Consider the following 19,272-nt stretch of genomic DNA (forward strand, 5'->3'; position numbering starts at 1 on the left):
CCCTATCTTTTCACCTGAGCGTGCAAGTCTCCCCTGTAGAGGTAGACACTTTGCACGGTGCACACACTCAGAGGCACGCTCCAACTCCTGCCAAATAGGGCGACTAAAAATAGATACAATCGGAATGTATCACGATATTGTGATGAAGCATATGTCTATGAAATGCGCACAATACAAATGGATAACCAAAGGATTGGAATTCTTTTACGACAATTATTCCATTGAAGATTTTTATTTGAAACAGAAGCAATACAAACATGCAAACAATATGAAAAGCCGCATTAACATGTTGAATAGGAATGTTGTGCGATGGTTATTTGATGACTGACAATCGGATTGGAGATCATCTGTGTTTCTTCGCACTTTAATGGGGCCCTGAAATTTACACAAATAAAATTGGTTCAAAGATTGCGACTTGTGCTTTTTTTAATCCACAATGTTAAATGTCTGTTTTCTTTATTAGGACAATGTTCTCACCTGCGTTTGCTCCTGGAGGTCTGGGCAGGAAACAACCAGGCTGCGTGGCCCCTCGTCCGACTGGCAAATTAGAGGACAACTGACGGACCTTGGATCCTTTCTTGTTGTGGTCCTTCAACGATATGTCGTATAACCTCTCAGAAAGGATGGGTATAATTATGTAAGGAACAACTTCACTGTATGTTTCCTCTATTTACACCTGGCTCAGTACTCAGACTTGTTGAGTCTGGGGATGTTTAATGACTAACTGCGTATTGTGTTCAATTACAAATGAATCAATTTACTGTCTCCTTCCTCTGAGAACATTTCATTATCTCTAATAATGTCTCCAGTTGTAAGCCTGTTAATGTTGTTAATCTCTACCCATTTTTCAGTGCTGTGACTAAAGATCTGAAAACAAGGGTCAAATATTAACCAGACTACATCCAAGTATTCTGCAATTATATTTCATAAGGTACATGGCATTACCTAAGTTTGAAAAAGAAAACAGGCTGAACGGATTTGACGCTTACTCAGGGAACTGGTGATTAGTTACATAAGGCTCCAGGATCTAAGGATACAAACCATAAGGAAAACATTTCTGAGTTATTGAAAGGATATTAGCAGTGACAGGCAGGTAGAGGATGTCTGTCTCAGTGTTGATGATGATGTCATAGGAGAAGCACTTCTTGGGCTCTACCTCTCCTGCTTGAGCCACACACATGGCAAAGAGCTGAACCCGCAGCTCAACCTGCAAACCTGCAGCCACCTTAGACAGACAGACAGTTCAGTGCACATGTGGCTTTTTAAATCTTAATCACGTAAACACAACAAATACAATTGATAGGAATACATATTTAAATTAGAATATTGACGTTAAAATGTAATAATAACAGCCATCTGAAGACTTACAGGTCCAGGATTGTAGATGACCCGCAGACCTGTAGCAAGAAGAGGTTGTTTCACATGGAATCTGGTGAAGAAATGGAATGAAAAAAAAAAACGCAAACAGCTACAGGTCAGAGTTTTGCCTTGGGACTTGAAGGTGACCCACAAATAGCCTGTTTCTATCCGCAGCACCCAGTTCTTTCTTTCATAGTAGAGGACATTAAAAAGAAAGAAAGAAGGTGTACTAAAATAATAATCATTTTCCTTATTTCCCTGGGTTTGAAGCCCATAATTTGCCTTTGGGTCTTTTTTCATCCACGCTTCCATTTATCTATAATGTGGCATCTCACCTGCAGGTGTCAACTCCCACATTCTTCATCACCACAATAACGGTTGAGAAGGTGCCCTCCTGCAGTGCACCAAAGTCAACACTGGAGGGGACGAGATGGAATCCCCTCACTATGACATTTGGATCAGCCAGAGAACTAGTTCGACACTTCCTCCTCACTGGCTCCTTCACTGAGAGGAACTGGGGTAGGAGACAAACTGATGCATGAATACACGTTTGTGGGCGTGCGACTGAGAGATAGAAAATCACACGCACAAAGAATGAAACAGGAACCCATATTTTTCACACTAAAAAAGTATGACAACAGAATGTCTGGGGCAAAATGGATCACATTACTGATCAGTCATCAAACACAAACAGTTTGATTTTCTTTTAAGACATATACAGTGGAATATAACAACTACCGGTATGTCACTTTAAGCTCCCTTCTACTATTTCTAGACAGTTTATCCAACAGGAATTACCTTTAGAATACTCTACATTAGCATTTATTTAGATGATATTGAATTACTTGGTTGTCTTTGAATTGAATGGATTAAAAAAAAATCGCTCTTAGAGTGTAAAGGATTTCAATGAAAAGCTGATGATTTTTGGCTGGTTTAAAAAAAAAGGTTTGGAATTAATACTGATGAGCTAAAAAAAAAGCAAATGAGATCATCCGCAAGAAGATTGATTATTTTCCATGGTTATTCCTTAATGCCTTTCACCCCTGCAGCAGGGTAGGTGTCACACAAGGAGATTAACAGCACCCTGCAGAAACAGCTCCGCTTTTTTTTTTCCACACCAAAGATTAATCGTAAATTACACATCTGACATTTAAAAGAAGGAGGGTGAGATTTTGTGACAACCCTACTTACACTTGTAAAGGACAAGATCAGCAAAGTGATAAATCAACCGCCCGGCTTTGCCCACATCGGGCCACCAAAGCTGACAAACCCCTAAAGTTCCTCACAAAAACTTTTGAGTTTTGAACATAACAAAATGTTTAAGAATTCAAAATGAGCACAGGGCACTCGACATGTATTTTAAGTCATTTTCATATAAGTCGACATGTATTTTAAGACATTTTCATATAAGTCGACTTTTTTTGTCAGAATTTTTATGTGCAATGATGATTTGAGAATATTTGTGATGTGAAAGTTTGGGTACCCGTTGATTTGGAACACTGCAGGGTTTCGAGCTGAGGATAGAGGTTGGCAGCCTGACTTTGGTCCTCCTAGGCTTTCCAGTCACATCCACCTGGACTGACTTATTTTGCATAGATGAACCCCGAAGAATGCTTTCACCTGCAATGGACACACACATGTACACACACACACACACACACACACACACACACAAGACATACAGACAAACAGCCATCAATTCAATCATGTAACTTCAATTCCTCAATCCACCAAATCTGCAGAACAGACATCCTGGAAATGATCTGATCCTCAGGAGACTGTTAATCATTTAAACACTTGAAGTAGGTTGTGCTTTGTACCAACACAAACAATAGACCAGGTTTAATTAGAATTCACACTATGGCCTACAACTGTCTAGTCAAAATCCTGTGTTATTCCTGAACTATTGTAATGTTCTGCAACCCTGAGCCTCTTGTTTTCTGTCTGGCACTGGCTATTTGCATTCTATTTATAAGTGATGTCTTTAATTGGGTAATTTGTTTGAATACAAAACAGCAGAAGAAGAAGATGGGGTGCAAACCAGCAGTTTGAGGCTCTGGGTTGGTGGGTCTTTTTGGAAGCATCCTGCCACTTGCTGCTGCATGACTGGAAAAAAAAAGTACAGGAGAGGTTAAGCTGTGTCACAACAGCAGACTTAAACATAATAAACACTTGAAATATAAACACAGTAAAAACAGTAAGATCCACTTCATTACCCGGCAGACTGAGAGGGTGTTGGGTTTAAGGGTCGTGGGGCTGCAGGTAAAAAAAAAAAAAACAGTTTAACACTATGTATTGTAAGTATAGTAAATTATGTTCGATCACCTCCAATGTCCCTTAAAATAAATTCTCTTTTGATTAAATTACCGTAAGCCTCAGTTTACCTGTGCAGACCTCACCAACACGTATTAAAAAAACAGTTAATATAGCATCACCTTGTAGGTACTGACAGTATAATAACATACTTGTTTCTTGTGGGGCATCCTTCAGAATGACCTCGACACTGTCTGACCTCAGGATTGGTGGGAGGGCCATGGATAGACTCTTCATGTCTGGTCTCTGGTGCTGTAGCTAAAACAAACAATTCCATAACTCTGAATGTGCACTGTTTGTTATGTTGAGAAAGAAACGTTAAAACCGTGTATTGTCTACACGTACTGTCGAAGTGGACACATGCAGTTCCTGGTATAACTGATCATTTTCTGGGTGGAAAAAAGGAACAATGTTCTTCTTCCTCAGAGCCTCTCTGTACGCCTTCTCCTCCGATATTTCCTGTCTGACATATATGTGCACAGAGAGAGAATGACTGATGAGCTAACAGGCACCCGTATAAACACAATGTACTTGTAGCCATGGACACACCTTTATTTTCCACGATTAGTTATTATCTATAATGCTATCTTAGCTGTTCTTCAGTGGCCGCTGTAGATGTTGTTGTCGTGTGGTGTGACTAGTGAATAATTCTTTATTAAGAATCCCAAAAGAGTGTGAAATATAAACAAACATTTACCTGCATTGTGCAAGTCTTCCAGTCCATTTCGACTTCTTTCCACTTGTGAAACTACATAGAAGAGTGTGTTCAAGAGGATATTTTCAGAATTGATGAAAAACACAGATGTGTCACATAGGATTTAATTGTTTGTTCATGCACACAAATTTCATTTCTTCCACCTGTCACTAGATACTGTGTCCATGTTCTCGGAAACATCCAACTCTGTTGGGGCCTCAACGTCTTGGCTGTAAAGATTATGTATGTCCACTGTAGGTACATAAAGAAGGAAAAAGAAGATACATAAACACTTCATTGCATGTTTATTGAGTGTGTAATACATCATTTTTTTTTATAAGATTTTGACCTTGGGTAAAAAACCTTTTAATGCACTATCATTTGTTGGATTTACATTTCAAAGTGACTGAAAAATTCCCACTAACTGATTAAGAATATATTCTACTATTTCAAAATGATTTCAATTTAGCAAGTATGTTAACACATTGTGAAAAAAGGAACAACTGTTCAAAGACTGCTTATACAACCGTAAACACTCAGTCATGTACCTGATGTCCTCTCGAGGAAGGTTTGACCAGCGTCCTCTTCTTCTGCAAAAGACTATATAAATACATTTTTAATAATCAACAATAATGATATAACTTTATTACTTGCAGAATTTTGTCAAAAGTATTTATGTAAGTATGCAATGCAGAAATGTCCCTTAGGAACACCCCAAGTGGAACTACATTGTTTATGCATTATACAAATATCTGTGTGTATGTGTGTGTGTGTGTGTGTGTGTGTGTGTGTGTGTGTGTGTCTGACCAGGACTAGGTTGAGCAGATCACTGGCATGAACACTCTCCTCCTCAGTGCGAGGGTCTTTGATTTTCATCTCTTCTGATCTCTGCTCCCTCTCCATCAAACTCTGGATGTATACCTGCAGTGGAAGACAGATTCAAACAGCACACTTTTAACCACTCACTCTTATCATTTTTCCATATCTATTAAGACAAATATGGTTGGTTAACCTACGACGTGTGACTGTCTGTACCTTCAGTCGAGAGTCTATAGTATTTCTGAGAGGAGTGGTGATTTGTCTGTACTGGTACAGTTCCCTCATCTCCAGGACTTTCGGGCAGCTCCTGACAGGTTCACGCTGTGCTACTGAACCACCAGATCTGTCTCTCAGAGTCAAACCTCGTCCCAGATCAGAGCCAAATGGAGGCCCTGTGCTCCTATTCTGGATTAGAGAGAGAAAACAGAAGGAGGAACATGTCTCTGTTTGGCCCTTAGTTGTTAGTCTGTCAGTTTATATAAAATATGTGTGAACCTGTACCTCTGTTCTAGGGAAGTCATGCCAGGTACGGTTTCTGAGGTTGGGAGGGGTGATGTCAGGGTTCTGTTTCCCTAGCAACCACTGGGACCACACACTCTGTTGGCTGGGCTTTAGGATGGTAATGGCAAACTCATCTGAAACAGTAACAACCAGAAGCTTCATGTTATTTTCCTGACCTGAGTCTGTTCCTCCACAGATCATGGAGAGATCAAAGTGAACTCAACTAAGGAGTCAGTTACTTAAAAACACAAAATACTGTTTTCAAAAAAAGCTAGCTAAATCAAATAATCAAAGAGTTGTAACTGAATCAGCCTTGCTTAAGTCCTAACTCATCAGTATTTATGTTTCTTGATGTTACAAATACAACAATGCACCTTGTATGTCTGGCAGCGGTTCCTTCAGCAGGGCTATGGTAGGGTCAGAGTACGCCTGGTAGTGCAGTTCCTCTACAGTTTGAGAGCTCAGTAGTTCAGTACCCGAGCCATCCTCATGCACTACAAACAACCTAGAACACAAGACATGCTTTAATAACTATGTTGGTGTGGAAAAAAAACGAATTACTGCTGACTTCTATCCCACACAGAATAAATCATGTTTCATTCTAAGTAATAGATAACTGTTTAGTTCAGTTTAAAAAACAAAAGTATTTGTTCTAACCTGGGACAATGTTCTCCATGTTTTACATGAACCCTCGCCAGTTCTCTGTCCTCCTCTTCCTCTGGCTCCTCCTCATCATGTTTCAGTGTGCTGGGAGCAGGGCTGAAGTTCAACACTGATAACCGCCCATCTTCCATCACCTGCAACACACACTCAAACGCTGATATTTGGTTTCCTTTACACTTTTGTTCCATCTTTCCAAAATGAACATACAGTATTAGACTTGTACTTGTACTTCTCGATTGTTTTGTTTATCTTTACTTGGATCATGCCTATGAGTTCCTGATTGAGATTACTCATTGAAATGAGGGGTTGTCTATTTGTAACTGCCTTTTAGTGATTCATGTGCATGATTTTGTGTATTGTTACTGTGTGTATATTCTTAATTATTAGTTTTACAAATGTAAGTGTCCACATTATTTTCTGTATGTCAATGATGTGTTTCTTTAACTTTGTGAATTTTTAACACCAAATGACCGTCTATCTTCATGTACTTAAAGCCGACCTGGAAGTGGTTCCCGTCGGGGTCTGTAATGTCACAGGCCACTTTGTCCGTGTGGCTCATTGTGTAGCTTCCTGGTTGGTTTGTTGAAGTGCTATCATGAGGACTGGGGGTGACAAGTGGGTCAGAGTAGTACACATACTTCCCATCACTTTGGATCTGCAGGAGCCCCACACTGGAGGGGAACACCTTGGATATAGGGATAGACACAAAAATAAGAGGTTATGAGGCAGTGGAATTATTGATTAAAGATGAGATCATCACATAAATATAGTTGAGTTATTTGCTGGAAATCACAAACCTGATAGGCTGCTTGGTTGTTCCCAGTGATGACTGTTCCATCGGCTAAGAAGACATGAGCTGTGTGTCGTTCTGGGTACATCGCCACCGTGGTGCAGCCCTCCTTCTCCACCAACACCACCAGCTCTTTGGTTGTCAATCTCCCCTTATTGCTCTCGCATGCGCTCATCTTACCGTTCGCCTCGGCGCACACGCTTGCCTCTTCATTCTCATGCGTGCAATGTTGTCTTTCATCACACACATGCTCACACTCAGCCTGTCCAGCAGCCTCCTTTTCACTACCCTTGCTTGTTTTTTCCTCATGACCACAAGTGTCCTGGAGGTGCACTTTCTCACTGATGCTGTCCTTACGGCGTGTGACACACACACACTCAATGCAGCCACACGCACAACCAGATGATGATCTAAGGGTCACACTCTCAGGCTGCTCCCCTGGAAAGTTAACAGATGCCGGAACACAAGTAAGATAAAACACAGTCTACTTAAATTGAAGAATAAGCTCACGTTTGTGAGCATGCATACTTTTTGTATCAAATACATCAGTAAAAGCAGAGCCAAGAATGTGCAGAAGCCAAGTGTGTATGCCCCGGATGCTGGTCACCTGTGTTTATCAGCAGGTGTAGTGGTGCACTTGATGGTCGGTCTTGGTAGATACTGGTGATCCTGGTTCCATCTGCATGTTCTACACTTCGATATCCGTCAGGGTCCTCGACAGAAACCACCAGGTCTTCTCGGCTCAGCATCACCTGACACAAAAACAGAATATTTATTCCAATTCAATCACAAGCGTTTAAAGGACACGGCTGCAATCTCTCCCAAACTAAGATGGCCAGAGAAGACACAAAACATTACATTTTAACTGTCCACAGTCCAGACCAACGCTAACCTCTGTACAGTCTACAGTCATGCTGTGCTCTTACTTCATGGGTGATGGGGTCTGTAGCCTTAAAGACAAGAATAGGTGGGGTTGGTATGTGTTTGTGTGTGGTCCCCACAGTGTGGATTCGAGCTCCAGATGGAGTCGTAGTTATCCAAAATCCACTCTGAGAGTGAGTTTCCTTCTCCGTGCACTGTTCTGTTAAATTTCACAGAAAATATACAATGACAGAAAGAGAAAATGAACGGGGTTCCCATCATTTTGAACGTAGGGTGGATGGACAGATTTTTATTATTTTTACATTCTTACCTTTATTTGTGCCCTCAGTTTTCTCAGAGGTGTTTTCCTCCTCAAGATCAGAGTCGGGAACCCACACTGGACCAGAATCTTGGCTGAAACTGACTGAGCCATCTGCAAACAGAACCTGCAAAGCACATGTGGTTAGTTTCCTTGTGTGAATGTGTGTGTGTGGTTAAAAAAATAACACAGTCGATGGTTCAGATTTGCTTGTAAAACTTCCAAAACAAAACAGCTGTGCATCTTCTTGTAGGTATGCCTCCAAATCATGAAGATGTGTGTACAGTATGATCACCTCAGTGGACCCATCTCTCATGTATCGTATCACAGCTCCCTGGCTGGTGACAATGCGGGACAGTTCTTTGCAGAGGGAAGGGTCCTGAAGCTGCCCTGCTGGTCCCCTTCCATGAAGAGGAAAGCATTGCTTCACCAAAACACCCTGCTCCTCTGGGGACACGCCTGAACACACAAACCCCCCCCCCCACATATTAAATAAATAAATGATACTGCTAGACTCTTGTGACATTGACCAAAGCGGTAAATGTGCATTACTGACCTTTTGTTTTCTCTCTCATAAACTGCAGAAATAGACCATTAGGAAGAGACAAGTTGAGACTGTTGAATGGAGTTGATGTCAATGTTGGCTGGCCTTCACCCTCCTTAGAACGCACAGAAAAATCTGTGTTATAATTAATATTCACACATGTTTCTTTCTCTTCTTTTATGGATTTGTGTGCATATGTTGGGGCCTTAGATGTTAAGTGTTATGTATGACACAGTTATGTGTCTTTGTAGGAACTGAAACCAGGTCAGGCACCTTTGAGTGTTGGGAGGAGGAGGAGGAGGGAGGAATGGGGAGGAAGGTTGAGGTCTCTGGGGTCCCTCCTGCTTTTTCCAGGTCACTCACTATAACATCACCAAACAAGACATTTAGTATACTGCGTGTTCTATGACACATTTTCACCCCGTTTACTGCAAATCGAATGAATTAAATACTTGGAACACTATTACTATGAACTTTAAATAAAGATTGAGGTATTTTTAGCCCACCCCGCAAAGTCTAAAAGACTGTATGTGTTGAAGAGTAACACCTTTGTACTCTCCTGTGGGACCATAAAAACTGTATGAGAGGTGAATTCCATTGTCTAATACTGCTGACAGGGATCCCTGCTTCACTATTTTCTTCTCCAGAGGCTCTGACTCTGAAGGACAAAAAACACACAGAAACACACAAAGGTCAACTTTGTTTCTTAAAGAATCCACTAAATGCCATTACAGTCTTTCAAACATTGATCAAATAAACCATTAAAGTGCAGGACTGCTTCATGTCCGTGGTATAATCAGCATTTTTACCTTTAAAATCTTTGACATTGGACTCTTTGTCTGCGACCTGACGGGGAGGTTCTGCTTGATCAACAACAACTTGGTTGACGTGTGTGCAGAAATGATGCCCATCCTTCCTCACGGCCACTTTCATCAGTCTGGAACCTTGAATAAAAACGCTCAAATAAAATGGCCGCATGTGAAAAAACACTGATCACAAGCACTGGGAATCATGAGGAGTAGCTGGTTTGCACTTTGCTTTCACAAAACAAACTCAACCTACAACAGCAGACATGCCTAATTAAACCAAACAGTACAGAAATGTCCAAAGAAATCCTTTGTGCTGTAGTTCTCTGTGGTGATTTGAGAGAACGTAGAGAAGCCGCGTGCTGGGGATGTTTGCTGTAATTCAGTGGGGTCATTCATATTTAGAGCTTTTCCTCAATTCCATCTCAATACCTTCAACATAGCTGATGTTCTCCACAGCGATGTGTCCTCCATCTGAAGGGAAAAGGTACTGTACACGACCTGACACATGAATCAACTTTCCATCCACGCTGTAACCTGTGAAACGCTGCAGATAACAGATAAACAGCCAATCACATTCACATAGTAACCTTTCAGCAGATATAACTTGTCGTGTTATTTGAACATTCTGGTGATAAGTAGTGAATGCACACTGAAACTCGGCTCAACAATAATTTTGCGTATGACCTCACATTGAACGATTCCTCCGTTGGATGCTGTTCTTTATTTTCCTCAGCAGGGGGCACTTTGGTAGTAATGGACTCTCTCGGAGTCTTGGCAGAGCTCTTTGCCGCCTCTGCTTTGCTTTTCTTGCCACCAGTCGAAGCTTTACTTTTCTTGTCGTCTACGGACTTAGCCTCCTCTTTCTGCTGCTTGGATTTCTGTGCGTTGTCCTTTTTTGATTTTTTGGTCGTCTCCTCCTCCCTCAGACGCTCCTGCTCTAACTTCCAGGCCTGTGACATCATGCACACAGAGAGAAAAACAAACCTTGCAGATTTAAAACAGTTTGAAACAGGCTACTTTAAAAAGATTTGTCAAGTGAACTGTAGTGATCCCCTTATGGACATCAATGTTGGTAAAAAATAGTCTGATTTTACTACAGCACCTATTTTACTTTGTGTTTTAGAAAATAGGTGATCACATTTGAATACATTTAGTATTTTGCTGTATAAATAAAGATTCAGTCTGGCCTTCTGGAACTATTTGTGATATTAATATAATCTGCACATCTCTGTGAGTAAACTAACTCACAAGGCAAGACAGTGATTGGACTTTTATCTAGTTGTGTAAGGAGATTTCTGTAACTGGTCCAAAGAGCTATTACAATCATGACAAAGAAAGCGAGTGGTCAATGTGTTAGTTTGTACTGACTTTAAGAGAGTCTTTTCTTATAACTGGCTCCACAGTGTCCTCCTCCTCCTCCTCCTTGGCAAAATCTTTAGCCTTTTCCTCTAGACAAAGAAAAAAATATATTATTCACGTGTACGGCTGCACACATAGTTCCCTTATTAGGAATTTAAGATGACAAGCTATACCAAGCAATACCTGTTGGCGACTCGGTTGATGGACTTTGATTTTGGAGCTGGACTGCTTCTCTTTTCATTTCCTCCTTGTTGGTCCAATCTGAAATTATTTCCGCAACATACTTCAGGTACTTCCTATCAAAAGAAAGAAAGAAAACAGGTTTCAATCTCTTTGTAAAACTACATACACACACACACACACACACACACACATACACTTTCACTCATCGGGTTATAAAGGTTACAGACTGATAAAAGCCAGGAGAACTGCAGTTTGCTGCCACTTACAAGGAAGTGTTTTTTTTTTCTCTCGCTTTCTCACACTGCAACAACATATTACGGTTCATGCCCCTGGAGAATTAAACACCTGAAAATGTCAACTTCTACTCTGACCTGAACTTGACATCCGTGTGAAGGGTTACATCCCAGAACTCCTTGCACTGGCGATAAGGGCTCATTGGATTGTGACAAAAAATGTACAGGATGTTGTTCAGACTTCCTCTGAAAGTGTCCAGGCAGCAGTATTCATCTGAGGCAGACTGGAGAACCTACATATGAGGAAAAAACTGTTTGTAAGTCAAATCATTAAAAACTGTAAATGGAAGGGGGTTTTGTTGACTTAAGATTTTTAAATGAACATTTAAAATGTTTTAAAGCCATGATGCAAGAGTATTTTAGTTTCAATTATTCTTGAGAGAAAAAACCCCAAAGATTTTTACATTATGTCAGAACATAAATCACCTAAATTGTGCCACACAAAACTCGACTCCCACTGCTTTCCACATTTACAGGCTTCATGCAAGGAGAGCTAAGCTTTTAATGTGAAGTGGCTGCTGTAAGTATTATGCCATGGTGGATTACGCTTTAACACAACTCACACACAGCAGGTACAACAGTTGCCTGATGCTGACACTGAATAGATACCCTGAACGACAACATAAGACAGGTCACCTGTGGGAAGATGGAGGCATTGTGGTGTTCAGCATAGTGCCAGTCAAAGAGAGATCTCAGCCTGCAGCTTTGGATGTCTGATAGGTCCGGCTGGCAACAAACGCTCCCGCAAATCTGATGGAGAGAAAACAGCATGTGACACTAGTAGGAAGGGAAATTATAATGTAAATATATCACTGAAATAATACCTCTGTATCACCAGGATTTTCTGTAAGGAATGTTGGACCTATAATGCAATACATAATGTGATATGATGCAGAAGGTCAGTACAGTGTCACATGAAGTCAGTTGGTCAAAAGTTAAAACATTGCATTAACTGAATGAAAGAAACAGACCCTTAGTTTTGAGATGATTTAGCTGCTGTTTGGCGTAGGATGGCGGGTTGTCCCAGGGAATTATCACAGGCGTCTGTCGCTGTGCTGGTTCTATTGCTCCCTGTAGTCCAGGAGCTTGTAGTGCTGCACCCTTTTGGTCCAGTTTGGTCAGAGGCATACTTTCAAACACACTGTGACGGAAAAAACGATCTACCTCTGGCCACGACACAACATCTGTTTGACATCAAAACATCAAAATGACTTTTGTGAAGAGATCAGGAGATTTACACGACAACAAGTTGCCAAAAAAACTCAGAGATAGAGCTACAGGCTAATCAACAACGGTCATCAAGTGTAATCTGAGCAAAGGTTGGTTTCTCTGACAGGTAACTGGTGTCTGACCATCTGTGCAGTAATGATGTAGCTGCTGTTTGATTGCCATCCAACAGGAGTTGCTGTTTCTCTGCTTAGCGACAGAACAGATGAGCTTCCACACAGGAGAGAGCCTCATCATCGAGGATTCCACCTCTGCTGGATCAAATCCTTCGACTGCCTGAAAGGGACAAACAGACACACACAAAACACAAACAACAACGGTCTGAAGTTTAGAATAAACTGGGATGAACGAGGGCAAAGATTACATCAAAACTGCGACATACATGGTTTGAGCAAATTCTACACGTACACAGCTGCAAATATAAACAAAATGGACTTGCATTGATATCCCTCAAACGCAGTGCCCTCTCATCGTGGTGCCTGATAACCAGGGGGTGCTCAAACTTGTTCAAAGACTCATCTGATCCAAACTTCCCAAGTAGCTTCTTAAAAAAGGAAAAAAATGAGAATAAAACAGACAAAGTAGTGCATTTCTTGAGAGTAGATTTTACACTCTAGAGTCATACAAGAATCAATGTTTCCTGTAAGTTTACCAGATTCATCAGTAGTTTCTTTTATTTCTTTTGATCTTATTATACTACTTGACTCCTGCTTGTGTGTCATGCTGCTCTTTGCTGTGATTATAGCACCATCTGCTGGACATACCTTGTGTGTTTTTAATGGCTCAGCTATGCTTTTATATTTAGCACCTTTAAATATAACATAAACAGTAATATGTTCTGCTATAAAAAACATTTTTTAATCAAGAGGCATGATGTAAATAAAAGTGATACAATGCTCTCTTTTTTAGTACAAAGATTTTTCAGTATCTAACAAGTTGTTTTTTTCCCCTCTCACATGCTGCTTAAGACAACAGAGTAGGTCCCCCTCCCCCTCCCCCCCCCCCGCTGAAACACGACTAAACCCAGAGTGCTCGATGTGTGCTGCAGCGTGAGCAGAGCGTGACAATGTGGCTGCAGATTGACTAGTGACCATAAAGAGCCGGTGAATAGCTTTGCGTACGGGAACACGAGCCCCTCGAACGTTAACAGAATTCCATAGACCGCTCCTGGAGAATTAAAAAAACAGTATCCTGCATTGGCCGGGAATCGAACCCGGGCCTCCCGCGTGGCAGGCGAGAATTCTACCACTGAACCACCAATGCTTCAGATATAACCACTGACGCTGCGTGACGTTTTGTAAGTTCTGTACAGAATGAGAGACGGTGCTTATGTGTGGATTTGTGTATGGCCAATACCTTCCTGTCTTCCTCACTCTGTGCTTTAGTCAACAAGCTGTTTAATAGCTGGCTCTTCTCCTCTTCAGTGCGTAACAAAGGCAGGAAGCTTTCGAGCATGAAGCTCAGCAGCTTGTAGTCTAACCCGGGACCATGGCGAGGTTTGGGCTTCTCAGCCACATGGGGAGGGACGGACTGCTCTGTTGAAATCACGACCTAAACACACAAATTCACAAGTATAGAAACAACAACTTGAGCTAGGTTGATCTACAAAGGTCTCCCCCTGTCTTGTAGGCCTGCAGACTAATAAATTAACAATATTCTTGATGCTATTCAAATGTGAAAAATCATTTTATCCTTCACACAGAATGCACACAGACCTGTTCCAGCATGCAATGCAAGATTAGAGGCACCGAGCAGGCTTCAGGGTTAACCAGGTCAAGTAGGTTGTTATAGTAACGCATGTCCACGTCCGTAGAAAGAGGAGGCAGCTTTGTTCCTGTCGTAAAGAAAAGAGGACAGAGTTCGTTTCTCAACTAAGTCTGAGTTTTTTTTAATGAAACACAAGGATATATGAGATAGAGGACTACCTCAAATAAAGGTTTTTACCTTGTACTTTTGAGTTCTCCTCTTGTGCTGATTTCTTAAGAAAACACACAGAGAAGGTATTATTTTTTTTATATCTATACTATATCCTAGACATTTAATATATATCCGACAATCATGCCCATAATACTGTTTAAAAGCAAGTTATTGTCCGTTTTCAGAAAGTCAAGTCAAGTCAAATGTATTTATAAAGCACATTTAAAAACAGCTACAGCTGACCAAAGTGCTGTACAATACATTAAAAAAGAAAAAACAACTTCAGATCACAACGTCCACAAGAGATAAATATATATGTATATATACATATATACAAATAAAAAGAAATAATATATAAAGAAAGCAACAAAATAAAGAAAGCAACAAAGGAACCTGAAAGAAATGGTCTATTCAGGACCAGGGGACTCAAATGCTAAAATATAAAAGTATCCTACAATGGTGTCTAGACGCAACCCCGCCTCCCCTCCCCTCCCCTCCCCTCCCCTCCCCCCCTCCCCTGCAAGCTATACAATGGTGTTTAAGTCTACAATGGAATGTGAAGCAGAGTGGCGCAGCGGAAGCGTGCTGGGCCCATAACCCAGAGGTCGATGGATCGAAACCATCCTCTGCTATGTGTTTTCTTTGTTCAGGGAAGCTGTTTTTTGGATTGCAGTGTTTTAAAATATATACATTTTAAATAATATACATAATTAACGTAATGGTAAGCTTCTGCCTGACTCTATTTGTCCTGGTTCTCATGTGTGTATATGTGTACCTCTGCAGGCTGTGGATCCAACCGAACAACAGTGGGCACACTGATAAGTTCGATGTTGTCCAGGTAGTGCTGATGTTGCCTACGCCAGTCCAAACAGTCATAGATAAGATTGGCCACACCCTCAAAGATTTGGCTTCCTATTTCGAGCTGGACACACAGATTAAAAAAAAAAAAAAATAGGGCGTACTTTATGTCAAACACAGTGTAAAAAGTAACAGAGCAAAGACAGTGGTGAATATTGGAATGTGGTTTCAAAACGATAAAAATTTGGTTGAGAAAAAAAAACAGTGAAAAGAAAATCAACAATGAGACAATATCAACAGGATCAACTCACCTCAGCCTCAGGGTCTTGTTTGTCAAAGGGAGGAAAGAGGTCTGGGACAGTGTAGCTGAGCTGAACCAAATCCTGGAGCTTGGACTCTGGAGGCCCGCTGTCCAAAACCGGTCCCAAACTTGACCAGAACAGATCCAACTTCCTAGCCTGTGCAGCCAGCTCAACATCATCATCAACCTCAACTTCAGTCACACAGGAAACAAAATGACGTTATGCAGACAACAACTTCCACACAAATAGTCGTTCAAAGTTTGGACGTGACGTTATGTATATGATTTACTAAAAGCCCTATACCTGGATCCAAACCCGGAGACTCTGCAACTTACCGTCACATGTTTGTTTTACCGGCAGCTCCTCTGAAGTTTGTGCGGGCGTAGAACACAATTTGATGACATTGGCTACATGTACACCTATGGCATCAAGGGCCTTAATCATGTGGGGCCGGTAAAAACCCAGAACCAGAATGTAATGCTGAGGACCATCTTCTGGTTCATCATCTATGCCCCAAAACAAATGTGTTCAAAACATTATTTTACATTGTATAATGACACAAAACAAAGTGGATTAATCCATTAATCTCTTGTCCAACAAACATATACACACTGCCACTCTTTACACAAGAGAGCAAAGCAGAAAACATTTTCTTTAGTCTCCAGTATTTTTTCTTTATGAGCTCAATCACCCAAACAGACAAGTGTTTGTTTGTTGTTACCTATAAATGAAGGTGGCTCAACATCATCCCTGCATTTAAGCTTGGTCTTCTTATCCTTAGGAGGTCCCACAGGTGAAGGTGCACTCTTTCTCTTTTTGTCAGGGGTTTTGGCCCCTCCTTTATCCTTGGCAGAGGGAGGTCCGGCCTTTTTTTGTTCCTCCTCAGCCTTGACAAGACGGAGACAAAATTAAGAAAAAGTCCCTGAGATAATTTTCTTTTTTTTCTATTCAAATCTAAGTCACAGCAAAGCATGTTTTACAGTACTTTAAACGTTTTTGCCACAAATTCCTTCAGTCAAAATTGTTTAATTGAGAATACTGCAGCTGTAACTGGAGTTAAAATACATACCAGTTCTTTCCATTTCTACATTATAATAATAAACACATGAAGTGGCATATTAAAAAAAACAACTGACATGCTCAGTTTCCCTCCTCTGCAGATCCGTAGCTTTAATCTGTAGCAGCTGGAACTTCAGTATTTTTGCCATCAGGTCACAGGGAATCTCTTCCCCAGCATCCAGCAGCACCTTCGCTGGCTCTGTCACCTGTAACAGATACATTTCATGCATTGACTTTTACGTGATTTGAACAAAAACAAGGAGTTTCCCAATTAACATCACACGCCTACCTCGTAAAACATGGGGATATCATCAGGTTTTTTGGCTTTGGGATTCCCCAGCTCTTGGATCTGTAATAAAGTGAAAAGGTGAACTCTGTTGTTTTGAAAAAGATACAGTAAAATGTACATAGAAAATCAATGCAGAGCTGAAAAAGTAAGACTTAGACTGAGTCTGAAGTGTAAGTGACTAAAATAAATGAGCTTATAAACCCAGAACCTATGGTTGTAGATTTTATTTAATGTATTTTGTTTACATGTTACAAGATTTAAAAAGGGGAAAGCCACACACATGAGGTTTGAGTGATAACAAGTTAATGACAGTGCAAAGTTCCTGTTGTCTTTTAATTAGCTTTAGAACTACAGTATAATTCAGATGACAATATCAACAGCAATCAGAGAAGAGTGCAAGAGAAACTACATTAATAGATCATTTGAAACGAACAAAGAATACCTTTGCAAGGGTGCTGTCCCAGGTCAGCAAGCTGAAGAGTTTGCGTAGAGGTTTTTGAGCAGCTAGAGCCAAAGCCTGGATCAGGTCCTCCTCCTCCGGACTTTTTCCAACCAAGAAAGACACACAGGCCTGCCATGATTCCTGGAGGACATTAAAACAAGTTCCTGCTAATGCACGTCCATCAACATGGGAAACACCGACAGGTCATAGGCTACTGATTAAAGAGCCAGTAGGCGATGTTCCTATTTTCTCTACAAAGATAAATGCCGACTAAAAAAAGATAATGTACCAAAACAGACAAAAAAAGATAATACATACACATGAAATGATTACTTAGAATATTGCAGCTTAAAATAAACTAAAACGGAGGATAAAGGACAGGTTAAAAAAAAAAACTTATGAATGACAATGATGAAAGGAGGAACCCTTAAAGTCTTTAAACAATACAAGAATGAAGTCATTATTTTAGTCCATAACAGAAGAGCAGCAGCAGCCTGTTCTTAAATGACAAACATGGAGCACCTTGTTCAACTTCATTAAAGGTTTCACGAATGAGGAAATAGGCTAAACAGTTAGTTCAAGAGAAGTTTTCACTTCAAGTGTTTATCTGTAAAATGATGTGTGAACAGGACACAAACTGTCTCTGCACATGAGACACTTTAACAGGGCAGATAAGTGCAGATCAGAAATGTGTTGGGGCTTTCCTCTCCTGCAGATATGAAACTATGATGCTTTTGGCACATCATCATCTTCACATTGTCCTAAAATATCAGCACCCTGAAGCACAGAGAAGCACACTGACTTGGAGGAAGCTGTGTCTGCAGAGGAAAACACTACTTTCTACTTTCATGATTTTTTCGCGCAGGCTGGTCTCGAACTCGTTAATTTGAGAGTTTAATCTCGAAATTTGAGATTTTTTTTATTTTTTTTACGTGACCCTAATCCTCCGTTTAAAAAACGACACAATACAATCTTGAAAGTTTTACAGGAGATTCATGCATCAAGTTGCCGAGCGTATACTTCCTTTCAAAATACTTATTTTTATTTGCATTTTTTTTCCCCACACACGTTATTCATTTTATTTTGACGTAGCCTAGCTAAAAAAAAATGACAGTGGAAGTGAGTTAAGTGATAAAAAGAAAAAAAAAAGAAAAATGACCACACCAGTACATTTCTACAGAAGAAATAATAAACATACAAACCTCTTCAAACTGTGCTTTGGTGACACCAACCTCCCAGTTCTTGTTACTGGCAGCACTGGGCTTCTTCGCTGAGCCCTTTTTTGACTGCTTCGGTGGCATTTTTACTCATTTATGACTTTTTCCCACGCTTAAACTGCTTAAAAAAAAATCTTTAAAAGCCAAAAAGTTGTCAAAACAAGACTATGATTTGCCAAACAAAACAAAAAAAAGTCTACGTTAATAATGCCCGTCTACGCCTAACTGGTGCTTGCGTTGTCCTAGCAACCGCAACGACACCAGTGTCAAAGTGGCTGCCTAGAAATAACTGACGCTTCCTGTACACTTTCAGAATAAAAGCATAAAGGAGGACACTTGTTTTTTTTGGTTCAAATGTTATTATTACTTTCTCCACTGGATGTCAGTAGATTCTCTGGTCTTTGAGACAAAACTACATAGTCAAACAGGGTTAAGCAAAGTAAACCACTTACACATGGTATTTAATTACTAACACAAATTACAATAAAGCAAACACAGCAGAGCTTAGCACTGC

At 40.5% G+C, this 19,272-nt stretch overlaps 1 protein-coding gene and 1 non-coding gene across 2 annotated transcripts; both read right to left on the minus strand.

Annotated features, from left to right (window-relative positions):
- Positions 1–219: 219 nt before the first annotated feature.
- spag17 (sperm associated antigen 17) lies at positions 220–19,014 on the minus strand. The gene is made up of 49 exons (XM_065950829.1): positions 18,744–19,014; positions 17,542–17,682; positions 17,100–17,159; positions 16,888–17,016; positions 16,473–16,638; positions 16,087–16,257; positions 15,761–15,942; positions 15,427–15,573; positions 14,679–14,712; positions 14,450–14,568; positions 14,091–14,285; positions 13,170–13,278; positions 12,860–13,006; positions 12,479–12,691; positions 12,332–12,369; positions 12,144–12,257; positions 11,586–11,740; positions 11,215–11,327; positions 11,041–11,120; positions 10,362–10,622; positions 10,102–10,216; positions 9,673–9,807; positions 9,411–9,521; positions 9,137–9,225; positions 8,876–8,978; positions 8,615–8,778; positions 8,332–8,446; positions 8,066–8,220; positions 7,747–7,891; positions 7,147–7,577; positions 6,849–7,034; positions 6,344–6,483; positions 6,061–6,191; positions 5,687–5,820; positions 5,402–5,590; positions 5,174–5,287; positions 4,915–4,966; positions 4,531–4,618; positions 4,370–4,420; positions 4,018–4,135; positions 3,825–3,930; positions 3,576–3,615; positions 3,401–3,465; positions 2,843–2,979; positions 1,695–1,873; positions 1,369–1,429; positions 1,078–1,225; positions 478–627; positions 220–375 (listed from the first exon to the last, which is right to left on the minus strand). Exons 1-49 carry the CDS (start codon positions 18,840–18,842, stop codon positions 365–367), a joined length of 6,336 nt encoding a protein of 2,111 aa, XP_065806901.1. The 5' UTR covers positions 18,843–19,014; the 3' UTR covers positions 220–364.
- On the minus strand, positions 13,927–13,997 carry trnag-gcc (transfer RNA glycine (anticodon GCC)). Its single transcript has one exon. It is a non-coding gene; the product is annotated as a tRNA-Gly (tRNA).
- Positions 19,015–19,272: the final 258 nt, after the last annotated feature.

This window comes from Labrus bergylta, chromosome 22, assembly GCF_963930695.1.
Source record: "Labrus bergylta chromosome 22, fLabBer1.1, whole genome shotgun sequence".
Classification (NCBI taxonomy): domain Eukaryota; kingdom Metazoa; phylum Chordata; class Actinopteri; order Labriformes; family Labridae; genus Labrus; species Labrus bergylta.